This window comes from Ovis canadensis, chromosome 22, assembly GCF_042477335.2.
Source record: "Ovis canadensis isolate MfBH-ARS-UI-01 breed Bighorn chromosome 22, ARS-UI_OviCan_v2, whole genome shotgun sequence".
In the NCBI taxonomy this organism is placed as follows: Eukaryota; Metazoa; Chordata; class Mammalia; order Artiodactyla; family Bovidae; genus Ovis; species Ovis canadensis.
The window spans coordinates 46,026,559-46,051,044 of NC_091266.1; the positions used below are offsets into that span (position 1 = coordinate 46,026,559).

Below are 24,486 nucleotides of genomic sequence, written 5' to 3' on the forward strand. Positions count from 1 at the left end.
CGCCGGGCTCGGGCACTGAGGGTTCCTCCGCGCGCGCGGGGCTTGTTTTGCTTCAGAGCCCCGAAACGCTTACATCATTCAGTCGTTAGGGTAGGGAGGGGAATCTAGGCGTTCCGATAGGATTCCAACATTTCTCAGGTCCCTCCCTGGTTTTTGGAAGGAAGCAAGGACCCTAGCTGTTTATTTTTATGATGGTGGCGGGACTCAAGGTTTGTTTGTTGGGTAAGGTTTGTTTCTGGTTTTAGGTCACTACTGCAAACGACAATACTGGCCGGCTCAGGTGCACAACCTCCTCGCTTTCATTTCAGACAGTTCTCCTGTAATCACTTGATCTCAGTTTCTCCGCCTCCACCACTTCCCCCTCCCAGCGAGAGACACATGGTTTCCACATGGAGACAAACTTCTTTCCTCTGACTGGACTTGACCTAGCAGCACCGCTCAGCCAATCGGCAGCCTCAGCTTCCCCTGACGTCATGCGTTGCTGAGGCCAGAGACTGGGGGGTGGAGCCTGGAGGCAAGCCAGAAAATCTCTGGGAGCTGTAGTGCGGCCAGCTGGTTCAATCCCTCCTTAAAGGGACGCTCTTCACCCCGAGAAGGGTATTGAACCTCAATTCTCCATTTCGGGTTCTGTGAGACATTCTCGAAATGCACCGATAGGCCCTGGTCACGAGTTCACACGTTCCGCTTTTACTGTGTGCAAAAAAGTACTTACTTGGCAGGAGCTTGCCTTATTTTCCATTGTCACCAGAACTGCTTTTCATTGCCTCGTTGAGGTTTCCGTACTAGGAGAGCTCAGCAAGTGTGTCCACAGTGGTGAGTTATTCTCAGTATATATGATGAGTTTTCTTGGGGTGTTCAAATTGACTCAGCACTGACTGCTCTGTGCAAGGCAAGGATTCCCTAGAAGATGTAAGTACATTCTCCCAAACTTCCAACTTCCTCCCTAAGAACCTCAAATTAAAAGCCTCCAGAAATATTAATTATGGATACTGTGACCCTGTTATCACAAATTCAGAAATTATATGTAAATAACCTGACATAGGGTCCAGTGAAGGGGTAGCAATTTAGGACTGACCAGTTGAAAAAAAAATTTACTTCCTGTTTTGGAAAAGGTGAAAAACGAAAGAGAAAAAGAAATTAATTCACAAAGGGGTGTTCTGTGCATAAAACTTGTTAAGCATGCAAGCGGAATCTACAGGACACAAGAGGGCTTCCCAGTGTCTAGGGAAGGTGGCTTGGGGGCAATGCTTAAGATAGAAAAGAATGATTAAATGGGAGTAGAAGCCTTGGGTGGCTCTCTGGAGTGCATTACCTGGGTTGGAAGGTGAGGTGCTTTCCTAGGGGCATGGACAGGCCAAAGAACAGCCTCTGCCTGCTGACAGAGTAAGCTGTGGCGGTATGGTGTCATTTGGCCCCACCCTGCCTTCCCAACTTAATCTCCTCTACTCCTGTCCAGCAGGTCCACCAGCAAGCAGCCTTTACAGTCATCCCTCTGTGCTTGACTCAGACTCTTTCCTCTGTCTAGCATGCCCTCATTCTCTTACTCTCCTGGGATTATCTGTGTCTAACCTAGCTTCAAAGCCGAGGTCAGATCCCACCTCTTCCAGGAAGCCTCCCCTGGATATTTCTCAAGTCAGGGAATGAATGAGAGAATGAAAGCTTTACAGTCACCCAGAGCAGGGCCCAAGTTACTCCTTCACTGCTTACTGGCTGTGTGGCCTTGGGCACAAGTTGCCTAACCTGAGGTTTCATTTCTTTTTTTGTCAAATGAGGATAACCATAGCATCAGCCTCCTGCCACTGCTGAACAACTAACTGAGGCACTTCATTTAAAGTACCTGGAATATAGTAGGTGTTCAATAAGTAGTCACTTCTCTGAGCTTTGATAATCAGCAATGCTCTACTTGCTTGCTGTACATTAGCTTTATCCTCACAGGGAGATGATTAGCATCTTAAGGGAAAAGATCACTCAACAGTATTTCAGTATATGTCACCATTGCATAACACTGGACATACATGAGACAATTAATATACATCCCTTGATTGCTTGGATTGTCATTTACTGGCTATGACACAGTGATCAGTTTTGAAGGCAGAAAGGACACATGATAGACTTTCTGAAGACTTGGAGTTGGAAATAACTGATCTCTTCCAAGGACGGAAGATGTCTCCCATAATCAATGCAGACTGCTCCTGGGCTTTAAAGATCAGGGCCTATACAGAGATGGTAGGTCAGGCCCGGAGAGCTGAAACTGCATCAGCTGTGACCCTGCAGATGGATCAGTTATTTGTTTACAGAGCAAATTATGCTAAAATTGAGGGCTTTGATAGCAACTAGTGTTTATGTAGATCACATTTCTGCATGGCAAGCATCTTACGATTCATTCATTCATTCATTCCCCAAATTATGTATTGAGCATTTATGATGTGCAATTTGCTTTTTCCCCCCCTGAAAACTCTGTAAGTTGATTTATGATGGGAGTGGAGTGAGGTATTTGTTTTTGGTGAAGTTGTATAAAGAGCATTCTTAACTTAGGCTTCTGTTTCCTCTATATCCTAAATTATGCTCCCCAGATTCAACTCTTTTTGATCTCTGCCCATTGCTAAATGCCAGAAGTGGACTTTTGGGGATACTGTTGTAGCTTTCAGAGTCCCAGAGCTCCCAGGGACTGGGTACCCTGTGGAGGGGACCCAGGAAAAGCATCTGGACCTTACGAAGTTAGAGAAGCTGAATTGAGTCATTCATGGTTTGGTGGGGGAAAAGAAGCTGTATCAGATCCAAGACAGAACAAGAGCTGCTCACCTACCTGCCCTCTTTGACCAAAACACTCTCCTATTTGGCACACTTAGAAATGGAGATTTTCATCTGAGAATGGCTGGCAAAATCTGGAGGTAGAACTGAAGGAAGTGAAGAGGGTGTCAGCATTGTAGCAGCAGCAACTAATCGCTCTGCGTGATACCAACACTGGCAACCATTTACTGAGCACTGACTATACTTGGTAAAACATGGGGCTAAAGATGTGTTATCTCCTCCCAAACTTCACAACCACCACATAGCATGTGTACTTTAATTGCTCCCATTTTACAGAGAGGGTAACTGAGTAACTTGCCCAAAGATCACATAATAATGGTGGAGCTGAGTTTTGAACCGAGGCCTCTGATTGGACTGAGCCTGCAGTTTTATATAACCATATATGCGTGTATGCATTTTCCAGTCAAGGAATGAAGTCCAGAGAGGTGAAATGACTGGCTTGAGGTCGCCCAACAATCGGAAGCAGAGCGGGTGTTTGTAACACCTTGTTGATTGTCTAAGGTCTTCCTACACACACCCTGCTTAGAAAAGGTTTAGAAACGAAGCTGGAGACAGAAGAGCCAACCAGAGAGGGTTTGTTTTTTTTTTTTCTTTTTTGTCTTCGTTTTTCAGAGTTGTTCAACTCTCCTGGCCCTAACTCAAGTTTAGGCTCCTAGGAAACACCACCCCCTTCGCGCTGCTCTTCCAAGTCTGCCCTCTGGACATATTAGAGGACTTGGGGCTGTTGCTATGGTACTGGGGCCAACAGCAGGTTCATCAAAAGCTGAGTCTTTTGCCTTTTTAAAAAAAAGCCTGGCCCTGCAGAAACGAATTGGCCACAAAGATTTGCATCAGTCATTGTGGCTTGTTCTGTTTTAGATCCCCCTGCCTCCCCACCCCACCCCCTCTTCCCTGCCACCACCACTTTCTATAAATACAGTTGGATAAATATTGATTTAAACTGGGTTTCTGGAGGAGAAGCACATGGTTGCACTGGGCTGGTCCTCACTTAGATACCACCAGTATGCCAGGCATGACACACCTAACCCCTGACAGCTCTGGCTTCCAGATGACCCCTTTTGGGAAGGTGAGTTATGGTTTCGTGACTTTTGAGTTAAAAAAGAGAGAGAGACAGAAAAAGAAGTATAAAAGGCAATAACCCAGCAAAAAATGGGAATCTTCCTGCAGAATGAAGAAAGCCATTTTCAGCAGGCAGAAATGAGGGGAGGTTTACGGTAGCCTGGCCTTCTGAACCAGTAGTTCTCTTCCCTTTCCCATTCTTCCTTCCATTCCCTTTCAGTTGTGTTTTTGAAGGAGGCAAGGTGGTAAGACAGAACATCAATGCCAGAAAAAGCCCCAGAGGTCACAGAGCTTCCATCATCCTCACTATACAGATGTGGAAGCTGAGGCCCAGAAAAGGACAGTGGCTTGCCCAAAACGACACAGCAGAGGCAGAACCAAGTCCTGCCTGATGTGAGAATGGGTCCCAGGCAGAGCCCCAAACTGGGCTTTTGTTTTACAGGTCAGGTGCTCATAAAGTCAGCAATTCTCAACCCTGGTTTACTGATCGCAGGGTGTGTCCGGTTATTGCAAAGGTCATTGCAACATTCTCAATAGTCTTTCAAAATGAAGATAATTTGAATTCACCATTTAGAAAAAATGTTTTCTTATACATCTATGGTAGGGGGAGTGGGTGGAACCCAAAGGTGATGACAGTGATTGGACGGCTCTCCAGCCTTAACTGAGGAGGAGGCATTCAGGTCTTCCCAGAGGGGCCTCCCTCTGGGGGTGGAGGGTGGAGTTCTGGCTCCACTGGCGAGAAGAAGCTTTGATTCCAACGGGAGCGACACCTGCTCTCTGACTCTTGTGCTAAACTAAAGGGAAGTCATTTTCTCTGATACTGTTGTCCCTGAGTGGCCTGGCTGGAGGTGTTAAAACTGTCAGCAGCTGACTTGATCTCTCTGGCCAAAACGAATGGGCATTTGCCACCACCCATCTGAGCTGGAGGTTCCTTCTTTGCTTCCTCATCTTGGCAGAATGCTCTGCTGGGCCCCTCGCTTGTGAAATATTTTGAAAGTTCAGGTGACCCTCATTTTGAGCAATACATCTCCAGGAAATATATGTAAATAGGATCTCTCTCTCTCTTTTTTTTTTTTTAAATTTAGGTTAGTGACCCTCTCTTTTAAAAGGCCCGCATGGCAAATAATTTTATAAAATGTGGAATTATGTTGCATGCCCGGAATTCTCCCTAAATGTGTTCTGCGAGTCTGTTCATCCATCCATTCATCAAGCTGGTATTTAAGGTGTACACACTGCTTTATGTCAGGCTTTGTGCTAGGGCCCAGAGATACAGTCCCTGCCATCATGGACTTAAACTCTATTCCAGTGCCAGATTTTAGAAGTTTCACTTGTCTTAAAGTAAACCTCAACAATGTGGATTGCATCTGACATGGGCTTTGTGTCTTTGGTTCTAGCCATCATTACAGATAGAACAAAAATTTATACTGGGCTTCAAAAAGAAAAAAAGAGAGAGAATAGTCTCTCTCTTCCCTCCATGTACCCTGCCATCCCCCAGCCTGATGTTTAAAATCCTTTGTGTTTGGTGTTTATCCTTATAATTTTTACAGATCTGACTCTCCCCCGCGCCCTTTTTTAAGCTGCCCAAGCCTAGGAAATCAAGTACTGGGTAAGCAACCTTGTAAATAAACACAGTCCATTCTTAGTTCCTTACAGATTGGGGCACTCTGCACTTGGAGGATTGTCCGTACCAATGTTTCTACCATGCCTGCTGTCCCATCGAACGTGCCTTTGGCCTCATCTCTCTAATATCCAACTATAGTGTCTGCTGAGGAAATATAAACATAGCAAAATTAGAAAGATAAACACAGTGTCCTGAGGGAGAGAAAGATTGGGACGTTTAAAGCTAATAAAAGGGGATTTGGATTACCTGTTATTGGAGATATTTTACTCTGTATTTTTATTGCCATTAGCAAGTATACTTGAATAAAGATGATTTGGGATCATTTTAATACCACTGTATTGAAATGGAGGGCATGCCCAGGGCCGCTCTGTTTCTGATCAAGAGTGGCAAGTGTGAGCCTGTTTTTATTTCTACAGGGGCCCAGAACTACTGTACAATCCTGTGTTATCTCCTTCTTACTTCAACCATACCTGACCATCTCTACTATATTTCTTGACTCCCAAGATTCTGAGTGCCTTGCATACAACTTTATTTGCTTTTTTCCACCAGCTGTAAAGTTTAGCTCAATACAACACGTAATTTCTAACACCTGTGAGGAGCTTGGTGCTTCCGAAGTGCAATGTGTATGATCTCCAGGTCGAGTTCTATATGCCAGTGCAAGTGACAGACAAATAGAAATCAGTAAATAATACTTGCCTGTTTCCTGGGAGTCTGATAGCCTGTCCCCAGGGTGGGGGTGGGTTGCTGCTGACAAGTGTATTGTTGTCTCTGTTTTCCAAAGGAACAGTGATAACGGTGCCTTTTTAATGAGCAGTTACTATGCATTAGCACAATGCTAAGTGCTGTATATTAAATCCTGACATTCATGTAATAGGAGGGTGCTATCATTATCCTCATTTTACAGATGAGGAAAGCCTTAGCCTTAGCAAGGCAAGCTAACTTTCCCAAGGCTACCTGCTAACAAAAAGTGGGGCTGAGACTCAAAACCAGCTTCTTCCTAGGAGACTTCAGGGCTCTTAGAGAAGTGTCAGAGAGCAAGAGGCAAGACATGGAAAGTGGAATGTTTGAAGCCGAGGCTGAGGGTCCCCTTGGGGAAGCCTCCCTGGAGTGAGTCCCTTTACTTCCCATGCATCCTAGAACAGAGAGAGGACAGCCAGAGCCTCTGGGGTTCTTCAGGCGTCGACACCAAAGCAGACAGGGCCCTTGTTCTGCAAGGGCACTGGCTGAGGGTGTTCTGCTTGCCCTTGCAGTACCACTTGGCCTAGCACCCCCTGGGGAACTCACCCAACCAGTAGGGCTCCTGAGGCTCTGCATGCTCGGGTGTCGGGGTGTGAATCCACACCCTGTCAGACTCTACTAGGTTTCCCAAAGGCGCCTGAGCTTGTAGGGAAACTGGTCTGGCCCGTGCCTGGCAAGTGTGAGCCACACAGATGAGCTTTAGGCCCTGGCTGCCACCTTACTAGCAAGGGCCAGCTGGTTCTGGTCGAACGGCGTTGGTCCAACCTCTTCCTCTCCTCCGTCGAGATCTAGGAAGCCAGGGTGATCGTAAATAGAACTGGGTTCACATCATTTACTTGGTTAAAGCCCTTCAATAGTTTCCTTCCTGTCTCACTGAGAATAAAATCCCAAATCCCTGCATGGCCATCACCCCTACAGTTTGGCATGAATGTGGTCTGAAGATGGATAGCCTTGGTGTCTCCTAGGACCTTGTCAGAAATGGGTCTCCCAGGTCCCACCCCAGAACTGCTGAACCCAAAACTCCATTTTAGCATGATTCTCAGGTGACCTATGTGCTTATGAAAGTCTGAGGAGCTGGCCAAACACCCTTGTGATTGCCCTGATCCCTCCATCCACCTAAACCATCCTCCCCCTCATTTATTATTTATCCCTTATTTCTACTTGTCACAATTGACAATGCTTTTACTTGCTTATCATCGGTCTGTCAGGCTAGAATGCAAGCACTTTGAGGACAGAGACCACAAGTAGTTTTATCCTTTGTTCTCCTTGGCATCTAGGTTAGTGTGCAGCAGGTAACAGAGGCTTAAGAAATATTTGTTGAACAAACGATGAGTTCTCTGCCTTTAACCCTCTGACCTAGTGCTTATCAACAATGGTACTATTGATGAGACAGTTCCTCTTGAGCAGATTAATCTGGAATTCTGCTGGATTTAACATCCTTGGTTCCTACTCACTAAATGTCAGTAGAACTCCCAAGTCATGGTGACACTCAAGAAAGACACTTCTACACATTTCCAAAGCCTCCAGGTGGATGGTATTATCCTGATTGAGGCCATTGCCTTAACCAACTTTGTTTGACCTTGTCTGACAAAACATACCCTGATGTACTCTATGGGGTCCAAGAGTTAGGAAATCCAGGTTTGAATCTGTTCGCTACCTGTATGACTTTGGGCAAATCGCTTAACCTTTCTGGGCCTTGAATGGGAAACAGGAATCTCAGAATATGTTGAGGATTAAATGAATTGACTGTACGAGTGGCACCACACACATAGTTGGCTCTTATTATGCAGCAGCTATAGGCAAATGGAGGCATGTTATTCTTGGATCTCTGGAGAATCCCAGAATCCTGGAATCAGCATGCTGGAGTTGGGAGAGATGGTGAGATCACACACGTCCTTGGGCAAGCAAGGGCCTGGTGTTTTATTCTAACTATTGTACCTGAAGCTGAAAACAGTCACAAGATAGCAAGGCTGGATGTATCCAGGGTCTGGCTGGGCCCTAAGAGTGACCGCCACAAGTTTCTGCTGCTTGGAAGGGAGTGGTGATGTCAAGGGGTGGAGGCAGGACTACTGTAGGCAGGCTCCTGCCAAGGGAGAGAGGGTTACCCAGGGCTGTGTAAGAACGTGGGCCATCCTCTTAACAGCAGGGGAAGGCCTCTGGTAATCTTTTTTTCTTTTCTTTTTTTTTTTTTTTTAAGGCTTTAAAATCAAGTTGCATCTAACTTTGAAAGACTAGGTCATTACCTCCAAAACCTGATAAGTGCAACAAAAAATTACTGTGCATTCTGGCTTTTGAATGTGGATGCAACATTCTGAATAAAATATTCACTCATGGAATGAGCAGTCTTTTAAAGAACAACATACAATGGTTGACCAGGATATATATGCCAGAGATGGCTGAAAGTCACAAAATCTATCAGTATAGAGGATTGTAATCAGAAATTAAGGAGAATAATACATGACCACAGCAACACAAGATGAAATGTCATTTGAAAAAAGTATTCAGGAGACATTCCTAATGAAGGAAGCTACTTCCATACAACAGAGATTTTACCTGTGCTGGTCTTCTAATTAAAATGAGGTAGTGTGGCTGGGCCCATGGTCTGTGGTCATCACCAGCAGAGGAGTTGATTTTTCCTTTTCCTAAGACCTTTGAACAAAAAACAAAACAGAACAGGCTTTGGATCCCCTTGGAATATAACTCGATCTTGATATTGAGAGGATTAATCCTTGGGGCTCCATAAAATTTAAAAGACCATATAATGTATTCTAATTTATTTATCTGTTTATTCCTAAAACCACAGATCAACTAGAAAAAGAATTAGGGAGATGGGTAGACAGCACTGGATGAGAGTCTGGAGGACTGAATCTTAACCCTTGCTCTATCAGTTTGATAGATAGCTGTGTGGCCTTGGTATGTTACCATACCTCTCTGAGCCTCAGTTTTTTCGTCTGAAAAATGGAGGCTGGATTGCAGAATAAGCTTAATGATACAAACTTCTATGAAAAAAAAACCATGAAATGTTATTTGGAGGAATATTCATTTGGGATGGCCCAAGCAAGATCTTCCATCAGTTGCAGCCTCAAGTGAAGTGCTCCAGGGTAAGCAAGAATTTTGTGTGTGCATATTAATTAAGTCCTGCAATGCAGATCTCTTCTTGGACCCACGTTAATGCAAAAAAAGAAGGAAAAGGACATTCCAGAGATTAACACATTCATTATAATCCCCTAAATAGGCTGCTGTAATAAGGGCCATTAAATAAAGTGTAAGAAGCCCTTCTAAGAGAGAAGACATAGGCCAGGATGGAAGTCAAGTGCAGCTGTTTGAGCCTCTGCCAGTGTCCTGATCTCACCAGAAAACCAAAGTTAAAAAACAACAAACTTCCAGATTCAGCGATCTCAGAGTATCGCTGCCTCCCCCTGCCATTTCCTCCCACCCCCATGTCCTTTCTTTCCCTTTCTCCCCAGCTCAGGCACCTGGGTCGTGGTGCTTTTCCGTGTGGTTGGGATGTCAGCCGGCAGCCCTGGCGACTGGAGCCCTGGGAGGCGGCAGCCACCTCTCGGATTTAGCATTACGTCATCCCTTCTAGACCCAAATTTATCTCGGCTGCACACAGACCCGCAGCTCTGAGCTGCCGCTGACTCGAGGAGAGCTTACGCATGAAGTTAGGCAAGGCTGACTCACTCGGCAGAAGAAAAGGTTTTCTGCTGCTCTTCACGTTTCTGGGCTCCGAGGGGAGAGGCCAGAAGGACGCTGCGGTTGCCACGCTGGGGTAGGGGATAGAAAGATGTATAACTCTTATGATTCTTATTTAGGAGCTCAGGACTCACCCTGTTCCCAACCTTGTTTATTTGAAGACCCCCCCCACTGCCCCCCCCCCACCCTTAAGGATAATTTTGGGAAAAAGTGCCCTGCACAGTAAACACTGCAGTTTCAAGGAAGTTCACTTAAGCACCAGGTGTCACTAATAGTGACTTTGCACTAATAGTGACTTGTACCTTAACCTCAGGGCCCCTTCCCCTCTTTTCCTCTTTTCTGTCTGCAGAAGTGATGTAACACAGATCAGGCTCCTCCTCTGTTCATGAATCTGCAATAAGGCTCTGAAAATTTACCTTGAGTAAACCGTTCAGGGAAAGGACCCCTAAGAATGGAGACTTTGCCTGCTTCCTCCAGAAGGCACACTGTCCCCATCCAGGCTGTGTTTGTTATAGGGCTGGGGGACTCTGGAGGACTTTTTCCACCATCAAATGAGACTCCCCTGAGTGAGATACTTCCTTGAGGGAGAGGACAGAAGAACCAGAGACTATGAGTAAGATTCCAGGTTATTTTGTCAGTAGACTTTAGAAGCCCTGCTTTTCCTCAGTTTCCCCATTTGTATTTGTAGTGCAATTTGGATTTATCTGCAAAAGAGAAGCCATGGCTGCCTCTGGGTTCCCACAGGCTGGGCTGGTGCTTAGGATGGTTTGTGAGTGACATCCTTTTCTAGGCTAGAGCCCCAAGCTTTGTGCTGTAGGAGGCCCTTGTGGCCACTATCCACGCAAGAACTCTGGGAGTCAGCTGGAGCAGGACGAAGGAAGTGGCACCTTCAACTGCTGTTAGAAGAGGCTGGATATTTTTGTACAGAAACCAGTGCTTAACACTGCCCACCATCACCACATCTCTTTTTCAGCATATGCAGGTAGCTTTTTGGTGATTCTCACACTACTTTCCATCTCCTCCACTCCATCTTGGCCATAGCTTTAAAAGAAAGGTTGGTTAATTCATCTGGAGGTCAACTGTGAAAGGTCAGGCATGTGCACCAAGCATCCTGCTTTCTCTTAATAACCTGCTAGGGCTTATGATGTGTGGATTTAAACCCATCTTGAACCCATGTGTATTTTCAGTCTGTACTTTTTTCCTAGATTGCATGTCACAAGGTTTACCTCCCATAGGGTAGAATTTTATTTGTTATAAAACTACCTCTTTTAAGTTCCTGCGGTAGCCCTTAGCAATTTAGGATCTAAAGCTTAAAGTGGTTTTGCAAGTGGTAGAAACTTTCCACCTAATAATTTCTACCCTCAACTTACAGATGTTCTGAGTGAATAGGTATTTTCTTTTAAATAATCCCTTTCTCCCCCTATCCAACATGTCCCTTGTTGGATGAAGGGTGGTTGTTACCGACACCCAATGGGAAAGCCCAGATCTGAAGCAACCTAGCTAACAGCTGAAAAAGAACAGTTCCTGTTTCAACGCCTTTAAAAAAAATTATCTTGTAGCTTGTGAACATCTCTCATTTTGGGTCTCCGTGCATTTGATCGAACATCTATTTGGTTCTTAAATGTGGTGCCAAGTGTAATATTTTAAAAGGTTGGCAGAATTTTGCAGCTTTTGACCTCACTGGAAATCTTGTTCACTTTGGGGGGAAAAAAGGGGGAGAGAATATCAGAATGCAGCATGAAGCCCATGACATTTTTGAGAATAACATTTTCATTCTGAGATGGTATTTTCTGCAGTAGCCACTGGAATGACCACAGGGAAGGGGAAATTCTTCCCTCACCAAGAGCTTCCTGTTACTCTGGATGTCCATGGGCAGGATAAAATAATGAGGGTGGGGAAAGTTATGGATGTTCACACAATTCCTAGGTTGCTTCTAGAGCTTTCAACAGTTATGATCTTCTTGCCTTTCTTTGCCCTAGACCAGAGATTATCAATCAGAGGTGATCTGTGCCCCAAGAGGCTTTTGGCAATGTCTGGAGACATTTTTGATTGTCATACCTGAGTTGGTGGTGTGCTGCTGGCATCTAGTGGGTAGAGGCCAGGGATGCCGCTGAATATCCTTCAATGCACAGGTCTCCACCAACCCCATCCCTCCCCCAATTAGGAATTATTCACCCCAAATATCGGTAATGCTGAGGTTGAGAAACTCTGGTCTAGACTTTTGAGGACTCGGAAAGACGATGTGTGGGGGTGGGGCTAGGGTTGGGTGTGGGCAGTCATTGGCAGTCTTTTAATGTGGTCCTGCAATTTTAAGCCTCTGCTTTCAGTTCCCTCTCTGTGGAGGAGAACATGAGAGAAACGATCATCATAGCTTCCATTTATTGAACGCCACGTACTAACTTCTGGTATTATTTCCTTTAATTGTCACAATAAGCCCTGCTGACTATACGCTCCTTGAGAGCAAGGCCCATGTCTATTTCATCTGTTACTGTACATGTTATGCCTAGTACAGTGCCTGGTACATGTCAGGCCCTCAGTGTTTGGATAAATGGAGTCATTACATCTGATATAGACGCGAGGCACATGAGGTCTGAAAAGTCCACAGAGTTAGTGTAAGTAGAAGGGCCAGGATTTTAACTGAGCCCTGTGTGACTCCAGCACCAAATCACTTAGCGACCGAACTGTATCTCTCAGTTGCAGCACCAGGGAGGTTTGCCAGTCTCCAAAATCACAACTGAGGGGCTGAGGGAGGGGAAAGGAGTTTTTAAAAATAAGGTTAAAAAACAAAACACTACCTCTTTGTGAACTATGAAGTGAAGAAGGGCCTATGGGAGCTCTCTTTGCCTCTGATGGGATCATCTCGTGTTCCTCAGCTGGGACTTTTGGCTTTTCAAGTATCTGTTCTGCAGATAGGGTAACCAAGGCGCGGAAGTTCCAGGAGAAAGTGGTAGTAGATGGAGAACTGGAGCGGGGCACTGTGGAACTACATGCTTCAGCTCTTGGGCACCTTCCAGGAGTCACTGAGAAAAGGGTTCCCCGGGAGTAGACCCACAGTCCTTCAAATCCTTCCCTCCAAGAAGCAAAGCCCAGAAAACCTCTTGGTCTTTCCACCTGGGAGGCAGAAAATCAAACGGACTACGTTTCCCGGCGGCCATTGCGGAATTTGGTAAGGCGCAGGCGCACTGAAGCGTCGTGCGTACTACGAGTCCCGGCGAGCAGTGGGCAGGGCGGGACTACATTTCCCAGGAGACAGAGGAAGGGGCGGGAGGGGGCGGGTCGCGGTACTGCCCCCGCCCCTCCCCCGTGCTCGCGCGGAGAGGTAAACAAACCCCGCGCGGGTTGCCAGCGGAGCCGCGGGGTGCGGCGGGGTGGCCGGGGCAGCTGGGGTGGTGGGGGCGGCGGAGAGCGCGCCGAGCCGCGGCGGGGCTGGCCCGCCGGCCCGCCGCACATGTCCCGGGGCGGCGCCGGACTGTAGCCGCTTGCGGCGCCTCCTGTTGGCTGGGGAAGGGAGCGCGGAGAGGCCCGGGTTGCCGCCCGCGGTGCCCATGGAGCAGGTGCGGATGATCAACGTGCAGCGCCTGCTGGAGGCTGCCGAGTTTTTGGAGCGCCGGGACCGAGGTAACGGCTGGACGCCACCACCTCTGCCACTGCCTGAACCCGCGCACTCCTCTTCCGCGCGGGGAGTGCGGTGCGGCTGGTGTGAGGGGTGTGTGTGTAAGGAGAAGTGTCTGTGAGGAGGGGGTGCTTGTGTGAGACGGGGGTGCGTTGCAAGGAGGGGGGGTGCGTGTGTGAGGAGGGACTGTGTGTGAGGGGATTGCGTGTTTGAGAAAGGGACGCGTGTGAGGAGGGGATGCGTGTGAAGAGGGGTGTGCGTGTGAGGAAGGGATGCGTGTGTGAGGAGGGGTGTGTGTGTGAGGGAAGTGCGTGTGAGGAGGAGTTACATGTGAGGGAAGTGCGTGTGTGAGGAGGGGTGCGTGTGTGAGGAGGGTGGGGTAAGGGAGGTGCGTGTGTCAGGAGAATTGTGCCTGTGTGAGGGGGGAGCATGTGAGAGGGAGTGAACATGTGAATGAAGGGGTACATGAGGCAGTTCGTGTGCATGTGTGTGAGGGGCACCTGTGGGTGTGTGTATGTTCAGGATGGGGAGCAGGGGAGGACACTGTATCCTGCGGAGACTGAGGAGGCGTCAGGCTGGAACCTGAGGCTGCCCTGAGTGGAGGTGGACGGGAGGGGAGGAAAGGGGAGGAGTGTTGAGAGTGGAGGTGATTTGAGGACCCGGGAGGAAAGAGAACACGAAGAACCGGAGGAGGGGGCGGGAGGAATGCGTGTCGGGGTGGGGGAGACCGGACCCAGAGCCCGGACCGGGGATGCCTGCTGAAGAGCAGGGAGGTGGACAGGTACTTGTGAGGAAGTGACCTCTGCACATCCAAATAGGATGCACTGGGATTCCCTTAGGAACAGAGATTAAGGGCGATGTAAAGAGATTGGGGTGCTGAGTGCAACCCCTGAAAATTATGGTGTCGTGAGAAAATGCCTTCCTAGAACGAGGTGATTGAATTGTTTGAAGTACACAAAAATGTGGGGCTTAGAGAGACACCTTGAAGGGGTGCAGTTATACCAAAAGGGATTTTGAAACGAAATAATTTAGGTGAATGGTAATTGGTCTCAGAAATGAAGGTGTTTAAGTCAAGAATTCTTGGAGAAAAGGATTTTGAAGAGGAGGGAGAAGTTCCTTGGTTTAGAGGAGGTGTTAGTACACCTTCCAAGCGTGAGTTGGCTCTGTATATAATGTCACAGGATTGATGACCAGGCACGGACTGGGAATCTTATATTCCAATCAGAAAGAATGGAAAAAATTTACCTCTTTTTCTTGTCTGTTTTCAGCAACCTGTTACTGAAAGGACTAGAGATCTGTAGATCCAGGAATTTAGGTATATTCCTCTTACCCTCTTACCTCTTCCTCCTTTTTTCTTGCCATTTGTTTAGAGTGTGAACATGGCTACGCCTCAACGTTCCCCTCCATGCCAAGCCCCCGGCTGCAGCATTCAAAGCCCCCACGGAGGTTGAGCCGGGCGCAGAAACACAGCAGCGGGAGCAGCAACACCAGCACTGCCAACAGGTATTGAGCTGCAGAGGTTTGGAAAGGGCAGCTGAAGGGAGGGAGCACAGACTCAGGCAGAAGCGCTGACCCAACTGACCTCTAATATCAAGTCTAAAGCAACACTATCAGCCAAGCAGGTGCCTTTATCACCATCCCTCAGAATTTGGCCCTTTTAAAATAATTAAGTCTAGGAATCCTAACCCGACTTTGTGTAGAAGGGAAAGAATAGAATCTGACAAAACAACCAAATAAGTTCTTGCTGGGGATTATCAAGCGGAGATGTCTGTGACTGAGAGGGAAAGTAAGTTTAGAGATTTGGCCGCATGTGTCCATGCATGCAGCCATATGCTAAAAGTAATCTTGGGCCAGCTTTAAACTAGAGAGAGGCAAGAATTTTTAAAAATCAGAAATAAGGAGGATATAAAGCAGAATCAAGGGTTTTGGTAAAGAAATAAGAATATTTAGATGTAGTCGGAAGTTGGTCACGGTCTATTTTTTTTTAAGGATGATAAGAGTTAATTGGTAAGGGAGCTCTTAAAAAAAAAAGGAAAGGAGATGTTTATCCTTCAATCAAAACAGATACTAGAAAATGCTTACTTGGATATATACTCAGACATAGTTGACTTCTGTTTTTTTGAAAAATTTTGGTAGTGTCTGGCTGTCTTTTCAGTGTTTTTGTTCTAGAGGGCCTATGTATTCTAAAGATTCATCTCATGAAATTTTCAAAAAGCCTGTCTTAAAACCAGCTGGTGCTTGCCTTTTCCATGATGAAAGGATTTAAATGAGATGTTTTTTCCAAAGTTTTTTTCTAGAGAGTGTAAGTGTTGATTTTGGAGGGGCATAGAACATTCTCTGAGTAACTAAGTTTGCTGGGAGACTATGGAGAACTCTAGACAGGAAGTTGGGTAGCACTTGAAGATGTGGGTTGGGAGGGAGCAGGAGTAGGGGCTCTTACTCATTGATGCAGAAAACCTGAGGTTCCTGTAGATAACAGTACTCAGAACGTTGGATCTTTCCACTCTGACTTTCTAACATTACTGTGTCAAGTCACTAATATCTTTAAATCTGTGTCTCCTTTTTTGGCTTCTTTTCTTCACTAAGACTATTCTGTACATTTTAAATAATTTTTAGAAGTGTAAAATTATTTAGCTATAAGTGTATTATGCTGTATTTATGTTTATGTGTGTGTCTACAGTGTCTGTTGTGGTTTGGCAGGTTTGGGATGAAAATATGTAGGCATATTAAACAAAATAGACAGCATTAAACAAGAATTACTTATAAATTTTCCTGCCCTTCACAGTTTCTCTGGTTAAGGTATCAGCAATTAAAACCTATATTCAGGAGCTTATGAGTTTTCCAATCCATGGATAGACTAAAAAAAATTTTTTTTTCTTTGAGGCATGGGAAGAGTACTAAATAGGAAATCAAGCCTGGGTTCTGCCATGGTATAAGTATATATTGATTGTTTCCTACTTTCTAAAAATCAAGTATATGATCTCATTACATTTTTTTCTCTGTCCTTAACTGTTGTCATAGTTTGAGGGGACTAACTACATCCTCACCAAGGTCTCTTCTTCCCCTGAAGCTCTGTAACACTGATTTATTGACAGTTTTAGAGATCAGTTTCTGGAGAAAGAAATGGCAACCTACTCCAGTACTCTTGCCTGGAAAATCCCATGGATGGAGGAGCGTGGTAGGCTATAGTCCATGGGGTCTCAAAGAGTCGGACACGACTGAACGATTTCACTTTCACGTTACTATAGTGGTTATTCAGTACACCATCCCATCATTGCAGATGTGACATTTTTACTGACAACTCAAGAATTACGAAGGCATAAATTAGATGTGTATTTCTAGATTTTACCAGTTATGTTACAGGTCATTAATGTGTTTGTCATCTCTTGACTTACACTTTGCTTAGCTTGGAATTTCTCTTTCATGCTAGTGTTCTTTTTAGGAGTCTTCTATTGTGTGTCAGACCACATTGGTAATTACTGTGTATTTTAGCACAGCATGTCAGAAAATTTATAAGACTACAAGTATGCCACTTTATTCTTAGTAATACTCAAGAGAAAATAATTATATGTACATTGGACGACCTAAGACTTATTTTTCATGGAAATATAAATAGTAAGAAAGACAAAAAGAGAGAAAGAAAAAAGATTTTAGGATATATTATCTAAAGGTCTGCCCATATGTGGGATTTAGGGTTGAGCCTTTAGATGAGAGGGAGAAGGTAATGGTACCCCACTCCAGTACTGTTGCCTGGAGAATCCCAGGGACGGAGGAGCCTGGTGGGCTGCTGTTTATGGAGCTGCACAGAGTCGGACATGATTGAAGTGACTTCGCAGCAGCAGCAGCAGCAGCTTTAGATGAGAACTAGTATGTTAAAGGGGAACACTAGAAATTATTTCTCTTTACATTTTAAGATTTTTGCTTCATAGAGTAGGGAGCAAAGGATCAAATTCTAGTACTGGGGTATTGGGGAGATAGTGTTGTTGTTTCATTTGTAAGGGAACACTATAGACTCCCTGTTATTACTACATTTAATAAAGATTTTATTATACTGGTTACATAAATAAAAATGGTAAAATTTTTCATATGTTAGTTATCTGAAACAAGGAAAGGAATAGAGTTGATAAATCTATGTGTCTTGTTTTCCTATCAAATATGTACCTATATGGAAGTTGCTGTTCCTATTAAGCATCTTGAAGGTATGTCATAAAGTAACATTTGTTTCCCTGACATTGTAGCAGACTTAAGATACAATGTTGATTTACTCCCCCCTAATATTCTCAGGTATAATATGATATTCCTGATATAAAATGTTACTTTATAAACTTGTGCTGAGAGTTGACTCATAATATTATAAATTCCTATTCTTTCTTTCTCCCAAGTCTTGAAACCTTGCTTTCATAGAAGTATAAAGGAGAGAAAATGAGTGATACAGTGTGACATTAAAACAATGTACCATGCAAATTTAATTTCATCATTTGGGATCCTTTTGAATTAGGGTGTGGGATATATAGTACATAATTATTTTTTAAATTCATGGTTGACTTTACTGTAGTCTTGGTTCATGGCCTTCTGGCACACTTCCTAAAATCACCCTTGCTAAGGTATTAACTGCTATTAGAGAACTGGCAACAATTGCTCTCTGGCTTAATGAGTAGTATCAGATAAATTCCCAGCTTCTTTACTGTTTGGTTTCACAACTGAAAAATACCAAGATCTCTCATCTTTAAAACTCTACTAATACAGCTCTACATGGCTTCGGTGTAACACCAATTTTCTCCTAAATATCTCTTGAACCTGCCTTTTCTCTTAGCTTCGTTACTACCCTCCTAATCCAAGATACAATTACTTCTACTTGAACAGCTCTTGTGACCTCCTAACTGGTATCCCTGCAACCACTCTCCTCCCAGATGCAATTCTGATGAATTAAATTGGCTAGCCTTCCTTCAGTTCCTTTAATACACCACGTTTCCTCCTACCTCAGGGTCTTTGCACATACTCTGTTCTCTTCTGAGAATTGTTTTTCTTCCCCTTTTGCCAAGTTATCGCTAATTACATGCTTGTTTCAGCTCAGTAATAACTTCTTCAGGAAAGCATTTTCTCATCTGCCAAAGTGGATCAGGTGGTCAGATACCTCATGGCATCCATACTTTTCCTTCAATGTTTATCACAGTTTGTAGGAAATATATGATTGATAAATTCATGTCTCATTTATTGGACTAAAAACCCCGTGGGAGCAAGGATTGAATCTCTTCTGCTTAGAGATTTATCCCCACTAACTATCACAGTGCTCTTTAAACAGTAGGTTTTTGAAGAATTAAAGGTTTTTCAAACTCCAAGTAGACTATCTGAAATTGGAACTGAGTTTTTCTTTTGTGCCAAGTATTATATTAGACTCTGAATAGAAATAATGTAAGAATGTGCAACTTCTGCTTTGGCAAACTCTGATTGCTTTATATTTGGAAGGATATTACTGACAATACATTTGGAAAGGAAAACAATGTACAGTATTTGAAGAATAAAAATCTTCAATCTGCCACTTCTTTTAAACACATATATTAGACTACACGTATAAAATACTGCAATTAATATTATACTACATGTATAAAATACTACAATTAATATTAAAGAATATTGTTATCATCCTGTGTCATGAGAGTAAAATGATACCAAAACTTGTCTATGCAAAGAACCAGAAATCTGTCAAATATTGGCAGTGAATACTGGTATGAGATTGTGACACATATACAGTAATTTTCTTTATTTTAAGATGATCTATAAAGTAGAAAATACAGGCATACCTTGTCTTATTGTACTTCCCTCTATTGTTCATCACAAATACTGTTTGTTTGTTTGTTTTTTTTTTTAACAAATTGAAGGTTTGTGGCAACCCTGCATTGTCAGGCGATGGTAAGCATTTTTAAATAATAAAATATTCTTGAGTTAAGGTATGCACATTGTTTTTTTTAGACATAATACTGTCACACATTTAATAGACTATAATGTAGTATAAACCTAAGTTTTATGTATACTGAGAAACCAAAAAAATTGTGAGTCACTTTATTGCAGTGGTCTGGAATCAAACCCACAGTATCTCCGAGGTATACCTTTACCAGTTTATTGTTGAATTTCATTATTTCTTTAGTATTCTTTGGATACTAAAGAATCTTACAACAGCAACAGTATTTCAGTACTGTCTGCTAAGATTGAGGACATAAAAAACAAAACAACTTTTCTTTTGCTTTTAAGACTAACTTTTTTAAACTACAAAATAATGAAATGTTTTAGTCTTATTTTTGAGGGAATGATATATTGTTACATTTTCAGCTTTATATGCTTTTTGTCTGTCATCTTCTTAGATTTTTAGGGTTTTTGTTTTCGTTTTTCAGGAGTAGGGTGAATTCTCTTTCTAGGATAGTTGTAGAGGATTTTTTTCCTAGGGGAAGTAGTTTGACGTGTATCTTCTATTTTTATTCTTAAACATGTACCTGTTTGTTCACAGGATAATTGAATGAAGGCTTATTTTTTATTTTTTGAGAAATTTATTACTAGTCTTTATTTTTCAGTTATTCTGTCTTAAAGAACTGGATCTTTGTCCAATAGAGAACGCTCAAAGTTTCAAGGCCAAAAGTAGAAATTAGTAGTAGTTAAACTCTTAATGATATTAGTATTGTTCTTCAAGTACTTTCTGTATGTTGAATGATGTGATCTGATGTGTTCTGTGATATTTTGTCTTCCACTAAAACCAAGTTTAAATGAAAACTTCTGAAGAATTATTTATGTACTTTAACAAACTCAGATGTATTGAAGCATAAGTTTGTGGTTGCTGGATTGCTAAGAAATATATTCCCCTGTAGAAGTATAATTGAAGGAGACTTTCATGATCATGGCTTGTAAGTTGGTGGAACAACTGCTGTTCCTATTTGATAAAAGGCTTTTTGGTGGAATAGTCGTTTGATGCTAAAGTATAAAAGATCACAAACCACAGAAAGGGAGTTCTGGATTTCATCTGGTATAGCTCTCTGCCTTATGAAGGTAAGATATTATCATTTATTTTATGGTTAAAACTCATACTAGGGATGGTTAAGTGATTTGTCCAAGCCTTATAGCTCTAAGTGACTGAGTTTAATATCAAGCCTGATTTTAAGCAGTATATGCATAATTCTAACCAGGCAGGACTTTTGGCCTGAAGAAAGGTTTCTCTTCTGGATTTCTCCTTACAAATGAAACAGCATTGCCTCCTTTTGGATATATTGTAGCATGATTCTTTGTTTTTCCTTAAGTGAAGACAGTTTCCCAAATACTAATCTAATCAAAGAGGTTTTGTGGTGTGGTTTTGACAAAATACGTATCCAGATCCCATTTCTATTTGATAGTGCTAATGTAATTTAAGCTTGTATATTTTTATTTTCAATTTGACTTCTGACATTTTAAAATACTGGCAGACTTTTTTCCCCCTCCGTCTGTGTGTGTATGTATGTATCTATATACACATATATATTAATATACCTTCTTCATTATCATCTAACACATGTTATTCAAGTAAACATATAAATATATTATTTAAAATTATGACGAGCTTAATAGAAAGCTGGAGGATCCTATGAAGGTCATAATAGAGGACCTGATCAAGTTTGAAAGATGAAAGAAGGCATCTTGGGATTGTGAACCTTTGCAATCCTGCTTTCACTTATCCTGAACATTTTTTCAAGTTCATACATGTCTATTAAATCATTTTTGATTATAGCATAATACTCTACTTCATGTGTGTACCATAATTTGTTAAGCCAATTATCTGTTAATAACATTTAAAATGTTAATTTTTCATTCCATACAGGGCTACTGTGAACATCTTTATATAGATACTTTTGTGCATTTGTCCACCTAGATCCTTAGGATAGACCTGAAGAAGTAGAATTGCTATATCAAAGGATGGAATTCATTTTCAATAATAGTAACAGTAACACTTTGCATTTAATATACTAGTTGTGTACAGATTCCTTTAATGTACATTATTATTTCTTTTGAATTTCAGAACATTTCTGTGAGGTAAAGTGGAATTAATTAATTAATAAGGAAACTGGACTGATGTGCAAAGTAACTTTTATAGGTACAACTAGAAGATGAGTGAAATCCCTGGGATTTGTTTCTCTGGAATTAGCAAACAGTCCATAGTGATAATCTGCCTAAAAACTAAGACTCAGTGACTACAACCTGAATTATATGTGTTTTAGTGTTCTCCTTGTCTGCTCTAGGAAATGCCTGAAGTGTGTGGTCTGTACCTCCTGCTTTAATGTTTTCCCACTAGAGCTCTTTTTAACCCTTTGCAATTTGCTTCCTTATTTGCTAGCTATTGAAACTGTTCCCTTAAAGTAATTTGTAACCAAATTTATTGAACTTATACATAGAATTGTTGTTATGCGTGTTTGTGATATATTTGGAAAGAGTGTATATAGTAAAAATGATAAATAATACAAGTCAGTAAGGTATTATAGACAGGGCAGTTTTTATTTATGTCAGATGCTGGCACAGAGAATAAGTAAATAGCTTAAATTTGTTTACAATTTTTTTTTTTTTTGCTTGTGAACAACATAAATTTATTTCTCACAGTTTTGGAGGCTAGAGGTACCAGATCAAGGTAGCACTATGGCCAGATGAGGGCCCTTTTCTGAGTTGCAGACTTCTCTCCTATAGGAAGTCTCTTGCATATGAATGAGTTCCATTCTGAGAGTGCGCTTGTTGTTTAGTTTTTTACAGTAGTTTACTGTGAAAATGCTATAGATTCACAGTACATACTTGTTCACTGATTAAACTTAACGTGCATTCAAGGAGATATAGGGATTCCATAACATAGTGTTAGGGTGAAATTTCTTATGTTTTGTCTTCAAGAAAATTAGAGATACCAAGGGAACATTTCATGCAAAGATGGGCTTAATAAAGGACAGAAATGGTATGGACCTAACAGAAGCAGAAGATATTAAGAAGAGGTAGCAAGAATACACAGAAGAACTGTACAAAAAAGATCTTCATGACCAAGATAATCACAATGGTGTGACCACTCACCTAGAGCCAGACATCCTGGATTGTGAAGTCAAGTGGGCCTTAGAAAGCATCACTATGAACCAAGCTAGTGGAGATGATGGAATTCCAGTTGATCTATTTCAGATCTTGAAAGATGATGCTGTGAAAGTGCTGCACTCAGTATGCCAGCAAATTTGGAAAACTCAGCAGTGGCCACAGGACTGGAAAAGGTCAGTTTTCATTCCAATCTCAAAGAAAGACAATGCCAAAGAATGCTCAAACTACCGCACAATTGCACTCATCTCGCATACTAGTAAAGTAATGCTCAAAGTTCTCCAAGCCAGGCTTCAGCAATACATGAACTGTGAACTCCCTGATGTTCAAGCTGGTTTTAGAAAAGGCAGAGGAACCGGAGATCAAATTCACTGGATCATGGAAAAAGGAAGAGAGTTCCAGAAAAACATATGCTGCTGCTGCTGCTGCTGCTAAGTTACTTGAGTTGTGTCTGACTCTGTACGACCCCATAAGACAGCAGCCCACCAGGCTCCCCTGCCCCTGGGATTCTTCAGGCAAGAATGCTGGAGTGGGTTGCTATTTCCTTCTCCAGTGCATGAAAGTGAAAAGTGAAAGTGAAGTCACTTAGTTGTGTCCAACTCTTAGTGACCCCATCGACTGCAGCCCACCAGGCTCCTCCGTCCATGGGATTTTCCAGGCAAGAGTACTGGAGTGGGGTGCCATTGCCTTCTCCAAGAAAAACATATACTTCTGCTTTATTGACTATGCCAAAGCCTTTGACTGTGTGGATCATAATAAACTGTGGAAAATTCTGAAAGAGATGGGAATACCAGACTACCTGACCTGCCTCTTGAGAAACCTGTATGCGGGTCAGGAAGCAACAGTTAGAACTGAACATGGAACAACAGACTGGTTCCAAATAGTAAAAGGAGTATGTCAAGGCTGTATATTGTTACCCTGCTTATTTAACTTACATTCAGAGTACATCATGAGAAATGCTGGGCTGGAAGAAGCACAAGCTGGAATCAAGATTGCTGGGAGAAATATCAATAACCTCAGGTATGCAGATGACACCACCCTTATGGAAGAAAGTGAAGAGGAGATGATGAAAGTGAAAGAGGAGAGTGGAAAAGTTGGCTTAAATCTCAACATTGAGAAAACAGATCATGGCATCTGTTCCCACGGTAAAACTTCATGGGAAATAGATGGGGAAATAGTGTCAGACTTTATTTTTCTGGGCTCCAAAATCACTGCAGTTGGCGATTGCAGCCATGAAATTAAAAGACGCTTACTCCTTGGAAGGAAAGTTATGACCAACCTAGATAGCATATTCAAAAGTAGAGACATTACTTTGCCAACAAAGGTCCGTCTAGTCAAGGCTGTGGTTTTTCCAGTGGTCGTGTATGGATGTGAGAGTTGGGACTGTGAAGAAAGCTGAGTGCCGAAGAATTGATGCTTTTGAACTGTGGTGTTGGAGAAGACTCTTGAGTCCTTTGGACTACAAAGAGATCCAACCAGTCCATTCTAAAGATCTAAAGTCCTTACCATCTTTCTAAATTCCATATATATGCGTTAGTATACTGTATTGGTATTTTTTTTTCTGGGTTACTTCACTCTGTATAATAGCCTCCAGTTTCATCCACCTCATTAGAACTGATTCTTTTTAATGGCTGAGTAATACTCCATTGTGTACCACAGCTTTCTTATCCATTCATCTGCTGATGGACATCTAGGTTGCTTCCATGTCCTGGCTATTATAAACAGTGCTGCGATGAACATTGGGGTACACGTGTCTATGCGAGACAGAAAAAGAGACACAGATGTATAGAACAGGCTTCTGGACCCTGTGGGAGAGGGAGAGAGTGGGATGATCTGGGAGAATGGCATTGAAACATGTATAATACCATATATG

The 24,486-nt window shown here is 42.8% G+C and overlaps 1 protein-coding gene and 1 long non-coding RNA gene across 3 annotated transcripts in view; one reads left to right on the forward strand and one right to left on the reverse strand.

The window, feature by feature from the left end:
* Positions 1-24,486, forward strand: part of MXI1 (MAX interactor 1, dimerization protein) — a 96,278-nt gene that overhangs the window by 4,592 nt on the left and 67,200 nt on the right. The window contains exons 1-2 of one of the 2 annotated variants that reach the window (XM_069567080.1): positions 13,167-13,543; positions 14,909-15,041. In XM_069567080.1, coding sequence (XP_069423181.1) covers positions 13,471-13,543; positions 14,909-15,041 — 206 coding nt within the window. In that variant the 5' untranslated portion in view covers positions 13,167-13,470. Of the gene's footprint in view, positions 1-13,166; positions 13,544-14,908; positions 15,042-24,486 lie in introns of those variants that run through there. The other variant, XM_069567079.1, reaches the window with a different exon arrangement.
* On the reverse strand, positions 3,386-10,201 carry LOC138427546 (uncharacterized). Its single transcript, XR_011252048.1, has 3 exons — positions 9,706-10,201; positions 8,783-8,878; positions 3,386-7,017 (listed from the first exon to the last, which is right to left on the reverse strand). It is a non-coding gene; the product is annotated as an uncharacterized lncRNA (long non-coding RNA).